The 22,531-nt window shown below is 35.5% G+C and overlaps 1 protein-coding gene and 1 pseudogene across 1 annotated transcript; one reads left to right on the top strand and one right to left on the bottom strand.

The window, feature by feature from the left end:
- Nucleotides 1-8,756: 8,756 nt before the first annotated feature.
- On the bottom strand, nt 8,757-9,410 carry LOC146898083 (secreted RxLR effector protein 161 pseudogene; annotated as a pseudogene).
- A 5,668-nt stretch (nt 9,411-15,078) lies between these two features.
- LOC146898082 (uncharacterized) lies at nt 15,079-15,720 on the top strand. Its single transcript, XM_085736506.1, has 2 exons — nt 15,079-15,347; nt 15,507-15,720. The coding sequence occupies exons 1-2, from the start codon at nt 15,079-15,081 to the stop codon at nt 15,718-15,720; spliced, it is 483 nt and encodes a 160-aa protein (XP_085592632.1).
- Nucleotides 15,721-22,531: the final 6,811 nt, after the last annotated feature.

Genomic DNA, 22,531 nt, shown 5'->3' with positions numbered 1-22,531 from the left:
TAAATAGGCTCTTCAGGGCATCAAGCCCCCAACAAAAATGAGCAAAAGCTCCAGGGCATCAAGCCCTCACCAATCGTGTGAATGACTAAGCATTCCAGGGCATCAAGCCCCCAACTTTGAATGAGTATGCAATGGACTCAACTTCCTACGTCTTAGAAACTTCATGAACATCTTATAACTCATTGACTTAGACCGACACTTACATCTTAAATAAGACTCAGCAGTATATGCAGCATATAAATAATTCATCTCATATCAGCTTCATAGTATAACAGCATCAAATGATAATCAACAACATCTTTAAATCACACATCTTCAAATATCACATCAACACACATTATCAAATAATTCATCATTAATTGTAGAAATAAATATGTGAAACTTTCTACCAAAATAAAATATGTAAAGCTAAGATAAATTATTTAATTGTATTTTCATAGATGCCCATATGAAGAGGTACTGATAGAGATTTATTAAGCAAGTTATACACGTAAATACTATCATATATTTTAGAGACATAACAAAGAAAATTAGAGACAACTTTTATCATATATGATAGCAATTACACCAAACAAAGTAAAAAGAATAATAAATATCACGATGGGCTGCATTAGGAATAAAAATCAAACATAATTTGCTTGAAACATGAAGCATCTTAAATTGCCAAAGATTAAAGTAAATAAATAAATAAATAATAATAGCAATGTTTTTGGGGTGATTTATCCAAAAGCAAGAAAAACACAATTGACTTCACTTTGGAGCATGTTTAAGGGCAATTACTGATAAACCAAAGTCACAAATAAGTTTCTAAAAAAAGAAAAGAAAAATGTTTGAGAAGACTTATCTTAAAGCAAGCTTCGATAACTTACAAGGGTAACTTGATCATTATTAGAAGTTTCAAAATCTCAATCACTAAAGAGTTGGCATGAAGAAGGTATACATGTATATACGATTACAAAAAAAAAAAAAAAACAGTCCAATCTTAATGTAGTTTCGGAACAAGAAACAAAAGAGTCGTCGAAAATTAATTTGATGAAAGAGAGTACCAAATCATGTACAAATCGCATATAAGCATATATGAAACGCATCAATCCATGAACAAAACAGAACAACTATTCAATCAAAAGTAGATCATTCTTGATCGATCAAAATAACAGTAAAACAAAACATATAATCAAATCAACATATGAGAATATAAATTTAACATGAAATCATCAAAAATCATGAAAAAAATGGTAAACAAAACCTTTCACTACCTACATGAGTACACAACCCTTATGATGAATAAAGACTCCCCCTTACATCAATTCAACGGTTTTTCATCACCTAATCATCAATCCTCACTCAAACCCTAATTCTCATAATCTTACAAAACTCATCCTAAAACACGTTAGATGCAATCTAATGATTCACAGACTTAATATTAGTGAAAGATAGTCCCACCCTTACCTTAGATTGTTTTTCTGAAATCAAAAGCAGCGTTCTTCGTTCCTAGGGTTCTCTCTCTTTGAGTTCTCCTCTTTCTCCTCTTTCTCCAAAAAGCGGTTTAACGTAAAAACTCTTTCTAACCTAAGCTTCCTTATTTATAATACTAATCACTCTTCCTAAATCTATTTAGGCCCAATAACTTATTTTTCTTTCTATTCTAACCTCCAATTCTACTTACACTAATAATTATCATATTCTAATAAATAATAGAATAATACCACATAATAAAATACTAACACCTCATATATATAAATAAATCACATAAACAGATTCTAACTTAATAAAAATAATTAAATAAAAAGGAGGGCGTTACAACTCTCCCCAACTTAAAAGAATTTCGTCCTCGAAATTCAAAGCACAAGAAAAGATAAATTTAGTTATTACTTTTTCAAACAAAACACAAAAACCACATCAAGTTAGTTAGTTAAACATGATCACATAAAAAACATAACTACTAACTAGAAAACATGACGACACGACACAACGACTCATCTACTTGGCCAGACGGACCGACCTGCTCTGATACCAATTGTAACACCCCGTTTTCCCAACGTAAAAATTTCTTAATAAATCAGAGTATTTTTCAATCATAAACGGAATGCTACACTTCTTAAAATTCATAAATGAAATAAATAACAATTTATCCTTCAAAATCATTTAACATAAGTATTTCAAAACTTCGCAGCGGAATTAGTTCAACATCATAAAAAGTCTTTGGCACGCAGGCCTTATCATAAAATCTCATAAAGTCTTTGTTCATCATTTATTCATAAAAATCCATAAGCAATACGTAAGGAATAGAAAGTAAAGACATAATCCCATCCCGTTACGTATCAGAGCACCTAAAGACACATTTGTGAGGAGTTCACTCACGACCGCAACTAATCTTGGTTACCTGCAAGTTACCCACACGAAGAGCAACATTTTCAAGCAAAGGGGTGAGATTTCTCAAACAATAATATTAAGCAGGTAACTCATTAATTACATTTAACAACATAAGCTTCATATAATTCATTAATTATATATAACAACTTAAACTTCTTTAACTAATATCATTAATCTTCCTACATTAGTCATAAACTTCATCATACATCAACAAAATACAATCACAAACATCATCATACATCTTCATAAATGTAATCATAAAACATCATCTTATATCATCATAAATACAATTAAAAACGTCTTAACAACTTAACTACTCGACAACTTGACATCTTAACAACTTGACAACTTGACATCTTAACAACTCGACTATGCAACTTCAACTTCTCAATCATCTTAAACGATCTTAGACATCTTAATAATGCAAATGCATGTGGTACCAATACAGAGCATCAAGCTCCCAACCAACTTATATGAGCGTAAATAGGCTCTTCAGGGCATCAAGCCCCCAACATAGTGAGCTAAAACTCCAGGGCATCAAGCCCCCAACCAACATATATGAGCGTAAATAGGCTCTTCAGGGCATCAAGCCCCCAACAAAAATGAGCAAAAGCTCCAGGGCATCAAGCCCTCACCAATCGTGTGAATGACTAAGCATTCCAGGGCATCAAGCCCCCAACTTTGAATGAGTATGCAATGGACTCAACTTCCTACGTCTTAGAAACTTCATGAACATCTTATAACTCATTGACTTAGACCGACACTTACATCTTAAATAAGACTCAGCAGTATATGCAGCATATAAATAATTCATCTCATATCAGCTTCATAGTATAACAGCATCAAATGATAATCAACAACATCTTTAAATCACACATCTTCAAATATCACATCAACACACATTATCAAATAATTCATCATTAATTGTAGAAATAAATATGTGAAACTTTCTACCAAAATAAAATATGTAAAGCTAAGATAAATTATTTAATTGTATTTTCATAGATGCCCATATGAAGAGGTACTGATAGAGATTTATTAAGCAAGTTATACACGTAAATACTATCATATATTTTAGAGACATAACAAAGAAAATTAGAGACAACTTTTATCATATATGATAGCAATTACACCAAACAAAGTAAAAAGAATAATAAATATCACGATGGGCTGCATTAGGAATAAAAATCAAACATAATTTGCTTGAAACATGAAGCATCTTAAATTGCCAAAGATTAAAGTAAATAAATAAATAAATAATAATAGCAATGTTTTTGGGGTGATTTATCCAAAAGCAAGAAAAACACAATTGACTTCACTTTGGAGCATGTTTAAGGGCAATTACTGATAAACCAAAGTCACAAATAAGTTTCTAAAAAAAGAAAAGAAAAATGTTTGAGAAGACTTATCTTAAAGCAAGCTTCGATAACTTACAAGGGTAACTTGATCATTATTAGAAGTTTCAAAATCTCAATCACTAAAGAGTTGGCATGAAGAAGGTATACATGTATATACGATTACAAAAAAAAAAAAAAAAAAACAGTCCAATCTTAATGTAGTTTCGGAACAAGAAACAAAAGAGTCGTCGAAAATTAATTTGATGAAAGAGAGTACCAAATCATGTACAAATCGCATATAAGCATATATGAAACGCATCAATCCATGAACAAAACAGAACAACTATTCAATCAAAAGTAGATCATTCTTGATCGATCAAAATAACAGTAAAACAAAACATATAATCAAATCAACATATGAGAATATAAATTTAACATGAAATCATCAAAAATCATGAAAAAAATGGTAAACAAAACCTTTCACTACCTACATGAGTACACAACCCTTATGATGAATAAAGACTCCCCCTTACATCAATTCAACGGTTTTTCATCACCTAATCATCAATCCTCACTCAAACCCTAATTCTCATAATCTTACAAAACTCATCCTAAAACACGTTAGATGCAATCTAATGATTCACAGACTTAATATTAGTGAAAGATAGTCCCACCCTTACCTTAGATTGTTTTTCTGAAATCAAAAGCAGCGTTCTTCGTTCCTAGGGTTCTCTCTCTTTGAGTTCTCCTCTTTCTCCTCTTTCTCCAAAAAGCGGTTTAACGTAAAAACTCTTTCTAACCTAAGCTTCCTTATTTATAATACTAATCACTCTTCCTAAATCTATTTAGGCCCAATAACTTATTTTTCTTTCTATTCTAACCTCCAATTCTACTTACACTAATAATTCTCATATTCTAATAAATAATAGAATAATACCACATAATAAAATACTAACACCTCATATATATAAATAAATCACATAAACAGATTCTAACTTAATAAAAATAATTAAATAAAAAGGAGGGCGTTACAATCTCCGTCGTGTCATCTAGGATGCTCTGATACGTAACGGGATGGGGATTGTCTGATGCATTGTTTTCCTTGTTACGTATTTCTTTTAATAATGTTGCAGTATTTTATGAAGACTATTTAAGATGTTAAGTTGTGGCCTTTTAATGCCAAGGATTTTATGAGATGATGTAAACTAAATTCCGCTGCATTGATTATTGAATTTTATAAAGACAAGTTGCTTTAATAAATAGTACTTTCTATTACTATGTTGGAATTGATGTATTGATGAATGTGATGCTCCGTTTATGATGATAAACTCTGATAATTTTCACGAAATTTTTAAGTTGGGAAAACGAGGTGTTACAATTGGTATCAGAGCAGGTCGGTCCGTCCGGCCAAGTAGTTGAGTCGAGTTGTGTCGTTTAACAGTTGGAATACCATCATTATGTTGTTCTAATTGTTGTATGTTGTGCAGAGAAAGAGGTCGAGTTTTCCATTGATCTTGTTCCAGGAACGAAGCCTGTGTCTATGACGCCTTATCGTATGTCAGCTTCGGAATTAGCAGAGTTAAAGAAACAGTTAGAAGATTTGCTTGATAAGAAGTTTATAAGGCCAAGTGTGTCACCTTGGGGAGCGCCGGTGTTGCTAGTTAAGAAGAAAGACGGAAGCATGAGATTGTGCATTGACTATCGTCAGTTGAATAAGGTAACAATAAAGAATAGGTATCCCCTCCCAAGAATTGATGATTTGATGGATCAGCTAGTAGGTGTACGTGTAATTAGCAAGGTTGATCTGAGGTCGGGTTATCACCAGATTAAAGTGAAAGACGAAGATATTCAGAAAACGGCTTTTAGAACACGATACGGACACTATGAATATTCCGTAATGCCTTTCGGAGTTTCTAACGCACCAGGAGTGTTCATGGAGTACATGAATCGTATCTTTCACGACTATTTGGATCGTTTTGTGGTTGTATTTATGGATGATATTTTGATATATTTAAAGTTTGAAGAAGAACATACTGAGCATTTGAAGATTGTCTTGCAAGTATTGAAATAAAAGAAGTTATATGCCAAGTTGTCTAAGTGTGAATACTGGTTGAAAGAAGTAAGTTTTCTTGGTCATATTATCTCTAGTATTGGTATTGCAGTGGATCCATCTAAAGTTGATGCAGTATCACGATGGGAGACTCCAAAGTCAGTTACCGAAGTTAGAAGCTTTTTGGGTCTAGCATGTTACTATCGAAGGTTTATTGAGGGATTTTCCAAGTTAGCACTTTCGTTAACTCAGTTGACCTGTAAAGGTAGAGCTTTTGTGTGGGATGGTCAGTGTGAAAGTAGCTTTAATGAATTGAAGTGAAAATTGACGACGGCTCCAGTTTTGATCTTGCCAAAGTCTGATGAACCTTTCATTGTTTATTGCGATGCATCCAAGCTGGGTTTAGGTGGTGTACTTATGCAAGATGGTAAAGTAGTAGCATATGCATCAAGGCAGTTGAATGAACGTAATTACCCTACTCATGATCTTGAGTTGGCTGCAGTTGTTTTTGTACTTAAGATTTGGAGGCATTACCTGTATGGTTCTAGATTCGAGGTGTTTAGTGATCATAAAAGTCTAAAATATTTGTTTGATCAGAAGGAGTTGAACATGAGGCAGAGGAGATGGCTTGAGTTACTAAAAGACTATGATTTTGGGTTGAATTATCATCCAGGAATGGCTAATGTTGTTGCAGATGCTTTGAGTAGGAAGACTTTACACTTGTCGGCATTGATGGTTAAAGAGATGGAATTGCTTGAACAGTTCAGAGACTTGAGTTTGGTTTGTGAAGTGTCGCCTCGGAGTGTGAAATTGGGAATGTTGAAAATCGACAGTGAATTTCTAAATAGTATCAGAGAGGCTCAGAAATTAGATGTGAAGTTGGTAGATTTAATGGTTGCAAACGATCCTGCTGAAGACAGTGACTTTAAGGTTGATGATCAAGGTGTGTTGAAGTTTCGAGGAAGAATCTGTATTCCTGATAATGATGAGATGAAGAAGATGATCCTTGAAGAAGGCCATAGAAGTAGTTTGAGCATTCATCCGGGAGCTGCGAAAATGTATCAGGATTTGAAGAAAATGTTTTGGTGGTCTGGTTTGAAGCGCGACGTGGCACAATTTGTGTATGCATGTTTGACTTGTCAGAAGTCGAAGGTTGAGCATCAGAAACCTTCTGGGTTGTTGACACCTCTAGATATTCCAGAGTGGAAATAGGATAGCATATCCATGGATTTTGTGACGAGTTTGCCGAATACTACTAAAGGGAATGTGATATTCCGGCACGTTAGACTTACGATGTTCCAAACGATGTTCCAACACAGTACACAGAAAAACCGAATGTTGTATATGATGTTTAGAACATTAAGCTAACAGACATAAACATAATAAAGCAAATAACAGACTGGAAAGAAAAGAGGCACAAAGAAATTGTTAACCCAGTTCGGTGCAACGTCACCTACTCTGGGGGCTACCAAGCCAGGAAGGAAATCCACTAGTGCAGTCCGTATTCAAAAGCTCTCAGCAAACCACGTTTGCACTTGTGACCTAGGACCTGCCCCAACTAGACTTCAACCTAGGAACTCCTAGATCTGAGATCCCATCTCACTCTCTTACAACAGATCACAATCCCCTGTGATTTCCAAATTACAGACTCAAATCAAATGAGGTTACCCTAAAAAATAACAACTTGCAACCTTGCTTAAAAGCTTAGATGTAGTTCACAATCTACCTAGCTCCTTGCTTAAAAGCTTCGGAGTAGTGTACAGTATTACAACTCAAAGCACAGTCCTAAACATGTATCAAGATGATACACGAAAGGCTCACAAGATATAAGACTCAAAACCTAAACAAAACTCTATTTTGTAAACCAATGTCTTGAATGATTTTTTAGGTCTTGCAGCCTCCTTTATATACTGAAGCAAGGCGTGTCATTCCTTCAGTCATCCTTCAGATCGGATCAGTGACTTATTGATTAAGCAACATGGACGGATATGGAAACTCCTATAAAGTAGGCTCATTAAAAGTCACCTTAAAAATACTTTCCTAAGTCATTTTAACAATTCCTTAAGAAATCACATATGTTCTGATCTCATCATAATTGCACACGATTCATACCAACACATGCTGGTGTGGATTCCTTCAATTAAGCAAGCGCATGCGTAAACATAGGCAAAGCACAGAACGTACAAACCAGGTCTGGATGTTGGAACATTGTGTTCCACATCTGAATTGAATATTTGTTTTAGGCAAAAGTGAAGCCAACATACAAATATCCAACAATCTCCCCCTTTGGCAAATTTTTGGCTAAAACAAATTCAGCCCACACCTGTTAAGATAGAGAGATAGCACACGCAACCTTTCCTTCAATCTTCACAATTAAAATCTTCCTTGAAGAAAGGTTCACATTCTCAGACTTCTAAAAGATACCAAAATATAATTCTTCAGTCATCACACATAATCTTCAGAACTAGAAGAAGTATATTACAGGTCTCGGATTCTGCTTCCATTATTTTCACACAACAATTAACATATGGAATTATGCAGACAAGAGAAACTAAAAGGTATCGGAGAGAAAATCAGAGTCTTGCAGCAGAGGACGTATAAGGAAAAATAAATTCTTGTACATCCTAAACAGACAGTCAACTGTCGCAACACGCTACTTAGAGAAATATAAGAAACAACATTCAGTAGCTCAAACCATCAGGATGTTCCAACATCCACAAGAACATTCAGGGACACAGAAGTTTACTCCCCCTCAAGGAGCACAAATAGATATCTTTTACTCCCCCTGAATACATGCACTATATATATTTTAAACATACCAAAATAAAATCACCAGAAAGCCAGAAACAGATGTCTCAACATCTGTAAGCACATAGTCAGGAAACATACAGCATGGATATATCTACTTCCCCTTTTTAGCCATAAAATATGCCAAATTGAGAATTGATAAAAGCATAAATTATAGCTAAAAGTACCTGACATTCTGAACGGTGTTGCTATTCCTCATGGATGCAAACACCCAGCTTGCCCCGTAGTTTCTCAAATTGCTTGACATCTAAGGCTTTTGTGAAGATGTCAGCCAATTGTTCTTCAGTTGTCACATGCTCCAGAGTTACTACCTTGTCTTCAACAAGGTCCCTAATGAAGTGATGCCGGATGTCAATGTGCTTTGTTCTGCTATGTTGTATAGGATTCTTGGAGATGTTGATAGCACTTAAATTGTCACAGTACAATGTTAGAACATTTTGTTGAACATCATACTCTTCCAGCATTTGCTTCATCCAGACTAACTGAGAGCAGCTACTACCTGCAGCAATATATTCTGCTTCTGCTGTTGATAGAGACACAAAATTTTGTTTCTTGCTGAACCAAGATACCAGATTGTTTCCAAGGAAGAAACAGCCTCCTGAAGTGCTTTTTCTGTCATCTGCACTACCTGCCCAATCTGCATCACAATAGCCAATCAACCTGCAACTTCCACTGTGAGAATAGAGAATTCCATAGTCTGTGGTGCCATTTATGTACTTCAGAATCCTCTTGACTTGAACAAGATGACTCATTTTAGGATCTCCTTGATATCTAGCACAAACCCCTACAGCAAAAGTTATGTCAGGTCTGCTTGATGTAAGATATAGGAGACTTCCAATCATGCTTCTGTACAGGCTTTGATCAACAGCTACACCATTTTCATCTTTGAATAACTTTATGTGTGTGGCTGTTGGTGTTCTTTTATGACTGGCATTTTCTAGCCCAAATTTCTTCACAATATTCTTGGCATACTTACTCTGGGAGATGAATGTCGTGTCTTCCATCTGCCTAACTTGTAGACCAAGAAAGTAAGTCAGCTCTCCCACAAGACTCATCTCAAATTCAGACTGCATCTGATAAACAAAATGTTGAACCATTTGATTCGACATTCCTCCAAACACAATGTCATCAACATAGATCTATGCTATCATGAGTCTTCCTTTGTCCTTCTTAACAAACAAGGTCTTGTCTGTTCCTCCCTTCTTGTATCCTTGATGGGTCAGAAATTCTGTGAGTCTTTCATACCAAGCCCTAGGTGCTTGCTTTAACCCATATAGTGCCTTCTTTAGCTTGTACACATGATCAGGAAAATTTGGATCAACAAATCCCTTTGGCTGTTCAACATAGACTTCTTCATGGAGATACCCATTTAAAAAGGCACTCTTCACATCCATCTGAAACAATTTGAACTTCAGGATACAAGCCACTCCCAAAATTAACCTAATAGATTCCAATCTGGCCACAGGTGCAAATGTTTCATCAAACTCTAATCCTTCTACTTGTGTATAACCTTGTGCTACCAGTCTTGCCCTTTTTTTTGGTAACAGTGCCATTTTCATCTGACTTGTTTTTGTAGATCCATTTTGTTCCAATGACATTTATGTCATTTGGTCTTGGCATCAGATCCAATACTTCACTTCTTTTGAACTGGTTGAGTTCTTCTTGCATGGCTTTAATCCAGAAATCATCAGTAAGAGCTTCCTTTACATTTTTAGGTTCAAATTTGGACACAAAACAGGAATTAGAGATAACATCATTAGATCTCCTGGTTCTGATTCCCTGATCTGGATCTCCAATAATGAGCTCTTGAGGATGATTCTTCTGAACTCTGATCGAAGGTCCTTTGTTTGATTCTGCATTCTCCAGTTCAATATCTTCAGAGTTAGTCTCAGGTTCTTCATCAGCTTTAGGTCTTACTTTCTCTTGAGCAGATGTTTCAGGATATGCTTCAACACCTGGTACAACTTCAAGCATTGGTTCTTTAACCATATCATCTACCACTACATTGATGGATTCCATAACAACTTGAGTTTTGTTGTTAAACACTCTATAGGCTCTGCTGTTAGTAGAGTAACCAAGAAAAACTCCTTCATCACTCTTTGGGTCCATTTTTCTTCTGTAATCTCTATCTGCTAGAATGTAACACTTGCTACCAGAGACATGGAAGTAATTTACAGTAGGCTTTCGTTCCTTCCATAACTCATACAAGGTAGTTGTAGTACCTGTTCTCAGAGTGACTCTGTTATGAACATGACAAACTGTATTCATAGCTTCAGCCCAGAAATAAAGAGGTAGGTGTTTAGCATGTAACATAACTCTGGCAGATTCTTGTAGAGTCCTATTCTTCCTTTCCACCACTCCATTCTGTTGAGGTGTTATGGGAGATGAGAATTCATGCCCGATTCCTTCATCTGCACAAAATTCATGAAATTTGGAGTTTTCAAACTCTGTTCCATGATCACTTTTTATCCTGACAATACCTCTATTTTTCTCTCTTTGTAGTTGGATGCAAAGTTCCTTGAGTGACTCAAAGGTATCAGATTTCTCTCTGATGAAGTTCACCCATGTAAATCTTGAAAAGTCATCAACAACCACCAGAACATACTTCTTTCCACCAATGCTAGCAACTTGCATGGGTCCCATTAAATCAATATGAAGAAGCTCAAGAGTTTTTGTGGTTCCATGATGTTCCAACCTAGGATGGGACATCCGAGTCTGTTTACCAACTTGACATTCACCACAAATATTGCTATCAGTGATTTCTAGTTTGGGTAAACCTCTGATTGCTTCTAGAGAGATAGCTTTCTTTATTCCTTGCATATTCAAGTGACCTAGTTTTTGATGCCACAGTTTTACCTCTTCAGCTTTGCTCAGCATGCATGAGGATATGAGAGCCTGTTCTTGAGAAATCCATAAGTAGCAGTTGTCCTTAGACCTAGTACCCTTCATACTCACCTTACCCTTCTCATCTATGATCTGACACTCAGTCTTACTGAAACTTACACTTAGCCCCTGATCACATAATTGACTAATACTAATTAGGTTGGCAGCCAGTCCTTTGACCAACAAGACATTATTCAGTCTTGGTGATCCTTCACTAACAAGTAACGTGACTAAAATATTGTTTAAATAGAGTTTTTATCCTGGAAGACGAAAGGTCACAAGGTGTGACCTTTCGTCTTCCAGGATGATAACTCTATTTAAACATTATTTTAGTCAGGTTATGTCACATTTGGCATAAGGTCTGACATTTCTTAGAAAATTGTCCATCCCTGTCATGTGACGAGAACACCCACTATCAAAGTACCAATCTTCACTTGAGGATGCTCTTAAGGAGGTATGGACTATTAGACCTAAGCATTTTGGTTTCCATTTCTTCTTGACCCCTCTCATGTTTGAACTAGGTTGATGTTGTCTAGGTACACCAAACAGATCAAAACAAACAGATGTTTTATGACCCTGTCTGTGGCAAAAATGACACTTCCAAGAGAGATCCTCTTTTACTGAGTCAGTTTTAGGATGTTGTACAGAATGTTCCAACATTGGACCTCTATCAGTGACATTATCTGTTATAGATGAGGGGACAAACTTAATTTTCTTTACTGGCTTTCCCTTCTTGGCCTTATGATAGTGTTCTAAAGCCTGACTATAGCTACTGTTTTGTTGTTCCTGTTTCAAGTGTTCATGTGTAAAGCTTATGCCATTTGGTTTACCTATCACTTGACCTTCTATCATCCTATCTAGAACATCAGTTCCAGTGGTCATCATTCTAACTTGTTTAAGGACATTATCAAGTTGAGAATTGAGTAACATTACCTCTTTGTTTAGATCAGAGATTTTTGCCAGATGACCAATCCTTTCTTCCTGAAGATGATTAATGATTTCTTCCTGCTCCATCACATGCCTGAAAGTGCTATCATCATGAATGTCTTGATAACCACTAGGCACAGTTACTTTCTCATAGTCAGAATCTTCATTTTCAGACTCAGGTTCCACTCTTCCAGTCATTGCACTGACACGTTTAGCAGCATCACTATCAACATCTCCATCTGTTCCTTCATCATCAGACCAGCACACAATCATCCCTTTCTTTTGCTTCTTGAGAAAAGTTGCACATTCAGTTCTGATGTGACCATAACCTTCACACTCATGACATTGCACACCTTTGTATCAGCTGTTTTTATCTTCATTTTTATCAGCTGTGTCAGTGTTCCATTTTGATTACCTTGTTGCCTGTCAGTGTTCAATCTGATGTTTCGCCCATTACATCTGGATCTGCTACTTACTTGTTTGAGAATCTTGTTAAACTGTCTCCCTAGCATTACAAAGTCCTCTGACAGATTCTCATCCTCTATGCACTCTTCCAATCCTTCATCATCAGTTGTGTTTGATGTGAAGGTTATGCCTTTTCCCTTCTTCTCAGATCTGTTATCAACAACAAGCTCAAAGTTTTGAAGAGAACCTATGAGCTCTTCCACCTGCTTCCTCAATGGCTGTGACCTTCATGTCAAATCTCTTTGGCAGAGATCTGAGAATTTTTCTCACCAATTTTTCATCTGACAGTTTTTCTCCAAGAGAGTCAAAGGAATTGGCAATGTCAAGGACATTCATGTAGTAATCCTGTATAGTCTCATCCTCTTGCATTCTTAGACTTTCAAACTTGGTCGTCAGGAGTTGAATCCTTGAGCTCTTCACCTTGGAGGTACCTTCATGAGCTGTCTTCAGGATGTCCCAAGCATCTTTGGCAACATCACACTTTTTGATAAGTCTGAACATATTTTTGTCCACTCCATTGAAAAGGGCATTTAGGGCCTTGAAGTTTGCAAGAGACAGTTCATCTTCAAGCAGTGTCCACTCACCTTCTGGCTTCAAAACCGTGGTTTTGTTGCCATCTTTGTCAAGAACAACTGGATGTTCCCAACCTTTCATCACAACCTTCCAAGTCTTGCTGTCAATAGACTTGAGATAGGCACTCATACGTGACTTCCAGTAGTCATAGTTTGTTCCATCTAGTAACGGTGGTCTGTTAACGAAACCTCCTTCTTTCTCCATATTGCCAGAATAAATCTCCTCTGAATCTCACCCAATAATAGGCAGGGTGCCTGCTCTGATGCCAATTGATATTCTGACACGTTAGACTTACGATGTTCCAAACGATGTTCCAACACAGTACACAGAAAAACCGAATGTTGTATATGATGTTTAGAACATTAAGCTAACAGACATAAACATAATAAAGCAAAATAACAGACTGGAAAGAATAGAGGCACAGAGAAATTGTTAACCCAGTTCGGTGCAACGTCACCTACTCTGGGGACTACCAAGCCAGGAAGGAAATCCACTAGTGCAGTCCGTATTCAAAAGCTCTCAGCAAACCACGTTTGCACTTGTGACCTAGGACCTACCCCAACTAGACTTCAACCTAGGAACTCCTAGATCTGAGATCCCATCTCACTCCCTTACAACAGATCACAATCCCCTGTGATTTCCAAATTACAGACTTAAATCAAATGAGGTTACCCTAAAAAATAACAACTTGCAACCTTGCTTAAAAGCTTAGATGCAGTTCACAATCTACCTAGCTCCTTGCTTAAAAGCTTCGGAGTAGTGTACAGTATTACAACTCAAAGCACAGTCCTAAACATGTATCAAGATGATACAGGAAAGGCTCACAAGATATAAGACTCAAAACCTAAACAAAACTCTATTTTGTAAACCAATGTCTTGAATGATTCTTTAGGTCTTGCAGCCTCCTTTATATACTGAAGCAAGGCGTGTCATTCCTTCAATCATGCTTCAGATCGGATCAGTGACTTATTGATTAAGCAACAGGGACGGATATGGAAACTCCTAGAAAGTAGGCTCATTAAAAGTCACCTTAAAAATACTTTCCTAAGTCATTTTAACAATTGCTTAAGAAATCACATATGTTCTGATCTCATCATAATTGCACACGATTCATACCAACACATGCTGGTGTGGATTCCTTCAATTAAGCAAGCGCGTGCGTAAACATAGGCAAAGCACAGAACGTACAGACCAGGTCTGGATGTTGGAACATTGTGTTCCACATCTGAATTGAATATTTGTTTTAGGCAAAAGTGAAGCCAACATACAAATATCCAACAGAATGATGTGATTTGGGTAATAGTAGATATATTGATGAAGTCGGATCACTTCATTCCGATTAATATTACTTTTCCTGTGTCCCAGTTAGCAGAGATTTATATTAGAGATGTTGTGAAGCTACATGGTGTCCCTTCGAGCATTGTGTCGGACAGAGATCTGAGGTTTACGTCTAGGTTCTGGAAGAGTTTGCATGAGGCCTTGGGAACTAATTTGAGGTTGAGTTCAGCATACCATCCGCAAACAAACGGGCAGTCAGAAAGAACAATTCAGTCGCTGGAGGATTTATTGAGAGTTTGTGTATTTGAGCAAGGTGGAACTTGGGATAGTCATCTACCGCTGATAGAGTTCACGTACAACAACAGTTACCATTCTAGCATTGGAATGGCACCTTTCAAAGCATTGTATGGTCGGAGATGCAGAACTCCGTTGTGTTGGTTTGAGTCCGGTGAGAGTGTGGTGTTGGGACCAGAAATTGTCCAACAGACTACCGAGAAGGTGAAACTAATTAGCGAAAAGATGAAAGAGTCGCAAGATAGGCAGAAGAGTTATCATGATAAACGCAGGAAGGATCTTGAGTTCCAAGAAGGAGACCATGTGTTTTTGAGGGTCACTCATGTGACAGGTGTTGGACGTGCATTGAAGTCAAAGAAGTTGACTCCGCGGTTTATTGGTCCGTATCAGATTTCAGAAAGGATCGGGACGATTGCTTATAGGGTGGGTTTGCCACCACATCTTTCGAACTTGCATGATGTGTTTCATGTGTCGCAACTTCGGAAGTACGTGACGGATCCATCCCATGTGATCCCAAGAGATGATGTGAAAGTAAGGGACAACCTTACGGTTGAGACCTTACCAGTGAGGATAGAAGATCGTGAAATGAAGAGGCTTAGAGGCAAGGAAATACCCCTTGTGAAGGTCGTTTGGGAAGGAGCAGCTGGTGAAAGTTTGACGTGGGAATTGGAGAGTAAGATGCGGGAATCTTACCCAGAGTTGTTTGCAAAAGGTACATTTACGAGGACGTAAATATTCTAAGTGGGGGAGAGTTGTAACGCCCACTTTTTAATATCTATTAATTAATTGATTTATTGCATTTTAGTAGAATATTATATGATTTATTATATATATATATATCTGATGGAATATATATTAATAAATGATATTATAAGTATTAATATCATTACTATGTGGGGGAGGAGTACTATTATTAGAAATAATTATTTACTAGGGAAGAGAGTAGTTTTTAGGGAGAAGAGCAATTAGAGAAATGGTTTAAAAGTCGGTTAGAAAGAAAGAAAAATTAGAACGCGTACGATTGGGAAAAGAGGAGAAAAGAGGAGAAGTCAGAGAGAACCCTAAGAACGAAGAACGCGGCTGTTGGATTTCAGAAAAATAACCTAAGGTAAGGGTGAGACTAACTCTCATTAGTATCAAGTTTTAATTCATGAAATTTAATCAATTGTGTTAGGTATGAGAATTTGGGAATTAGGTGAAGAATTATTAAAAACGGAAGATTTAAGTGAATTTTGTGTAATTTGACGTAGAAAGATGTTAATCAGTCATAGAAAACGTTTAGATGTTGATTCCTGATGATTTTGAGGCTTGGGTAGTGAATTTTGGATGCCTGTGAGTGAGAACAGAGAGGCTGCGATAGACTATTCTGTCATCGCTCGCCATTGCGAGTGAATCTCCTCGCCTCGCGAGTAAACCCCTGAGCTCGCCATTGCGAGTGAATGCGCTCGCCTCGCGAGCAAACACCCTGAGCTCGCCATTGCGAGTACTTTTGTGCGCCTCGCGAGCTTCCCAGTTGAGCTCGCCATTGCGAGTAGTGTAGCTCGCCTCGCGAGCTAGTGCAGTACAGACTTGCTGTTTTCGCGAATTCTTGTCCTTTCGCTTGATTCCATGATGGGTTGGGTTCTGATGTAAATATGAAGAATGTTGCTGATTAAATTGTGTTCCAGTAGTGCTGTTTTGACATGATGATATCTTGTGAATAATATATATTGAAATTAACATTAAAGATGAAGTTGTTGCATTAGAGTTGTGTCGTTGCATAGTCAGAGATGGGGGCTTAATGCCCGACAGGTCCAACTATGACCTTAGAGATGGGGGCTTAATGCTGTAACACCCCGTTTTCCCAACGTAAAAATTTCTTAATAAATCAGAGTATTTTTCAATCATAAACGGAATGCTACACTTCTTAAAATTCATAAATGAAATAAATAACAATTTATCCTTCAAAATCATTTAACATAAGTATTTCAAAACTTCGCAGCGGAATTAGTTCAACATCATAAAAAGTCTTTGGCACGCAGGCCTTATCATAAAATCTCATAAAGTCTTTGTTCATCATTTATTCATAAAAATCCATAAGCAATACGTAAGGAATAGAAAGTAAAGACATAATCCCATCCCGTTACGTATCAGAGCACCTAAAGACACATTTGTGAGGAGTTCACTCACGACCGCAACTAATCTTGGTTACCTGCAAGTTACCCACACGAAGAGCAACATTTTCAAGCAAAGGGGTGAGATTTCTCAAACAATAATATTAAGCAGGTAACTCATTAATTACATTTAACAACATAAGCTTCATATAATTCATTAATTATATATAACAACTTAAACTTCTTTAACTAATATCATTAATCTTCCTACATTAGTCATAAACTTCATCATACATCAACAAAATACAATCACAAACATCATCATACATCTTCATAAATGTAATCATAAAACATCATCTTATATCATCATAAATACAATTAAAAACGTCTTAACAACTTAACTACTCGACAACTTGACATCTTAACAACTTGACAACTTGACATCTTAACAACTCGACTATGCAACTTCAACTTCTCAATCATCTTAAACGATCTTAGACATCTTAATAATGCAAATGCATGTGGTACCAATACAGAGCATCAAGCTCCCAACCAACTTATATGAGCGTAAATAGGCTCTTCAGGGCATCAAGCCCCCAACATAGTGAGCTAAAACTCCAGGGCATCAAGCCCCCAACCAACATATATGAGCGTAAATAGGCTCTTCAGGGCATCAAGCCCCCAACAAAAATGAGCAAAAGCTCCAGGGCATCAAGCCCTCACCAATCGTGTGAATGACTAAGCATTCCAGGGCATCAAGCCCCCAACTTTGAATGAGTATGCAATGGACTCAACTTCCTACGTCTTAGAAACTTCATGAACATCTTATAACTCATTGACTTAGACCGACACTTACATCTTAAATAAGACTCAGCAGTATATGCAGCATATAAATAATTCATCTCATATCAGCTTCATAGTATAACAGCATCAAATGATAATCAACAACATCTTTAAATCACACATCTTCAAATATCACATCAACACACATTATCAAATAATTCATCATTAATTGTAGAAATAAATATGTGAAACTTTCTACCAAAATAAAATATGTAAAGCTAAGATAAATTATTTAATTGTATTTTCATAGATGCCCATATGAAGAGGTACTGATAGAGATTTATTAAGCAAGTTATACACGTAAATACTATCATATATTTTAGAGACATAACAAAGAAAATTAGAGACAACTTTTATCATATATGATAGCAATTACACCAAACAAAGTAAAAAGAATAATAAATATCACGATGGGCTGCATTAGGAATAAAAATCAAACATAATTTGCTTGAAACATGAAGCATCTTAAATTGCCAAAGATTAAAGTAAATAAATAAATAAATAATAATAGCAATGTTTTTGGGGTGATTTATCCAAAAGCAAGAAAAACACAATTGACTTCACTTTGGAGCATGTTTAAGGGCAATTACTGATAAACCAAAGTCACAAATAAGTTTCTAAAAAAAGAAAAGAAAAATGTTTGAGAAGACTTATCTTAAAGCAAGCTTCGATAACTTACAAGGGTAACTTGATCATTATTAGAAGTTTCAAAATCTCAATCACTAAAGAGTTGGCATGAAGAAGGTATACATGTATATACGATTACAAAAAAAAAAAAAAAACAGTCCAATCTTAATGTAGTTTCGGAACAAGAAACAAAAGAGTCGTCGAAAATTAATTTGATGAAAGAGAGTACCAAATCATGTACAAATCGCATATAAGCATATATGAAACGCATCAATCCATGAACAAAACAGAACAACTATTCAATCAAAAGTAGATCATTCTTGATCGATCAAAATAACAGTAAAACAAAACATATAATCAAATCAACATATGAGAATATAAATTTAACATGAAATCATCAAAAATCATGAAAAAAATGGTAAACAAAACCTTTCACTACCTACATGAGTACACAACCCTTATGATGAATAAAGACTCCCCCTTACATCAATTCAACGGTTTTTCATCACCTAATCATCAATCCTCACTCAAACCCTAATTCTCATAATCTTACAAAACTCATCCTAAAACACGTTAGATGCAATCTAATGATTCACAGACTTAATATTAGTGAAAGATAGTCCCACCCTTACCTTAGATTGTTTTTCTGAAATCAAAAGCAGCGTTCTTCGTTCCTAGGGTTCTCTCTCTTTGAGTTCTCCTCTTTCTCCTCTTTCTCCAAAAAGCGGTTTAACGTAAAAACTCTTTCTAACCTAAGCTTCCTTATTTATAATACTAATCACTCTTCCTAAATCTATTTAGGCCCAATAACTTATTTTTCTTTCTATTCTAACCTCCAATTCTACTTACACTAATAATTCTCATATTCTAATAAATAATAGAATAATACCACATAATAAAATACTAACACCTCATATATATAAATAAATCACATAAACAGATTCTAACTTAATAAAAATAATTAAATAAAAAGGAGGGCGTTACAACTCTCCCCAACTTAAAAGAATTTCGTCCTCGAAATTCAAAGCACAAGAAAAGATAAATTTAGTTATTACTTTTTCAAACAAAACACAAAAACCACATCAAGTTAGTTAGTTAAACATGATCACATAAAAAACATAACTACTAACTAGAAAACATGACGACACGACACAACGACTCATCTACTTGGCCAGACGGACCGACCTGCTCTGATACCAATTGTAACACCCCGTTTTCCCAACGTAAAAATTTCTTAATAAATCAGAGTATTTTTCAATCATAAACGGAATGCTACACTTCTTAAAATTCATAAATGAAATAAATAACAATTTATCCTTCAAAATCATTTAACATAAGTATTTCAAAACTTCGCAGCGGAATTAGTTCAACATCATAAAAAGTCTTTGGCACGCAGGCCTTATCATAAAATCTCATAAAGTCTTTGTTCATCATTTATTCATAAAAATCCATAAGCAATACGTAAGGAATAGAAAGTAAAGACATAATCCCATCCCGTTACGTATCAGAGCACCTAAAGACACATTTGTGAGGAGTTCACTCACGACCGCAACTAATCTTGGTTACCTGCAAGTTACCCACACGAAGAGCAACATTTTCAAGCAAAGGGGTGAGATTTCTCAAACAATAATATTAAGCAGGTAACTCATTAATTACATTTAACAACATAAGCTTCATATAATTCATTAATTATATATAACAACTTAAACTTCTTTAACTAATATCATTAATCTTCCTACATTAGTCATAAACTTCATCATACATCAACAAAATACAATCACAAACATCATCATACATCTTCATAAATGTAATCATAAAACATCATCTTATATCATCATAAATACAATTAAAAACGTCTTAACAACTTAACTACTCGACAACTTGACATCTTAACAACTTGACAACTTGACATCTTAACAACTCGACTATGCAACTTCAACTTCTCAATCATCTTAAACGATCTTAGACATCTTAATAATGCAAATGCATGTGGTACCAATACAGAGCATCAAGCTCCCAACCAACTTATATGAGCGTAAATAGGCTCTTCAGGGCATCAAGCCCCCAACATAGTGAGCTAAAACTCCAGGGCATCAAGCCCCCAACCAACATATATGAGCGTAAATAGGCTCTTCAGGGCATCAAGCCCCCAACAAAAATGAGCAAAAGCTCCAGGGCATCAAGCCCTCACCAATCGTGTGAATGACTAAGCATTCCAGGGCATCAAGCCCCCAACTTTGAATGAGTATGCAATGGACTCAACTTCCTACGTCTTAGAAACTTCATGAACATCTTATAACTCATTGACTTAGACCGACACTTACATCTTAAATAAGACTCAGCAGTATATGCAGCATATAAATAATTCATCTCATATCAGCTTCATAGTATAACAGCATCAAATGATAATCAACAACATCTTTAAATCACACATCTTCAAATATCACATCAACACACATTATCAAATAATTCATCATTAATTGTAGAAATAAATATGTGAAACTTTCTACCAAAATAAAATATGTAAAGCTAAGATAAATTATTTAATTGTATTTTCATAGATGCCCATATGAAGAGGTACTGATAGAGATTTATTAAGCAAGTTATACACGTAAATACTATCATATATTTTAGAGACATAACAAAGAAAATTAGAGACAACTTTTATCATATATGATAGCAATTACACCAAACAAAGTAAAAAGAATAATAAATATCACGATGGGCTGCATTAGGAATAAAAATCAAACATAATTTGCTTGAAACATGAAGCATCTTAAATTGCCAAAGATTAAAGTAAATAAATAAATAAATAATAATAGCAATGTTTTTGGGGTGATTTATCCAAAAGCAAGAAAAACACAATTGACTTCACTTTGGAGCATGTTTAAGGGCAATTACTGATAAACCAAAGTCACAAATAAGTTTCTAAAAAAAGAAAAGAAAAATGTTTGAGAAGACTTATCTTAAAGCAAGCTTCGATAACTTACAAGGGTAACTTGATCATTATTAGAAGTTTCAAAATCTCAATCACTAAAGAGTTGGCATGAAGAAGGTATACATGTATATACGATTACAAAAAAAAAAAAAAAACAGTCCAATCTTAATGTAGTTTCGGAACAAGAAACAAAAGAGTCGTCGAAAATTAATTTGATGAAAGAGAGTACCAAATCATGTACAAATCGCATATAAGCATATATGAAACGCATCAATCCATGAACAAAACAGAACAACTATTCAATCAAAAGTAGATCATTCTTGATCGATCAAAATAACAGTAAAACAAAACATATAATCAAATCAACATATGAGAATATAAATTTAACATGAAATCATCAAAAATCATGAAAAAAATGGTAAACAAAACCTTTCACTACCTACATGAGTACACAACCCTTATGATGAATAAAGACTCCCCCTTACATCAATTCAACGGTTTTTCATCACCTAATCATCAATCCTCACTCAAACCCTAATTCTCATAATCTTACAAAACTCATCCTAAAACACGTTAGATGCAATCTAATGATTCACAGACTTAATATTAGTGAAAGATAGTCCCACCCTTACCTTAGATTGTTTTTCTGAAATCAAAAGCAGCGTTCTTCGTTCCTAGGGTTCTCTCTCTTTGAGTTCTCCTCTTTCTCCTCTTTCTCCAAAAAGCGGTTTAACGTAAAAACTCTTTCTAACCTAAGCTTCCTTATTTATAATACTAATCACTCTTCCTAAATCTATTTAGGCCCAATAACTTATTTTTCTTTCTATTCTAACCTCCAATTCTACTTACACTAATAATTCTCATATTCTAATAAATAATAGAATAATACCACATAATAAAATACTAACACCTCATATATATAAATAAATCACATAAACAGATTCTAACTTAATAAAAATAATTAAATAAAAAGGAGGGCGTTACAAATGCCCTGGTGGTACCACATGCATGTTGAAGTTGTCTAAGATGTTGTTGTTTAAGA

The sequence above is a fragment of the Medicago sativa genome, chromosome 8 (genome assembly GCF_051527215.1).
Source record: "Medicago sativa cultivar Bolivia chromosome 8, Bolivia_mono, whole genome shotgun sequence".
NCBI classification, from domain to species: Eukaryota; Viridiplantae; Streptophyta; class Magnoliopsida; order Fabales; family Fabaceae; genus Medicago; species Medicago sativa.
The sequence above is the reverse complement of the archived record's forward strand: the minus strand, read 5'-3'. Positions and strand labels throughout refer to the sequence as shown.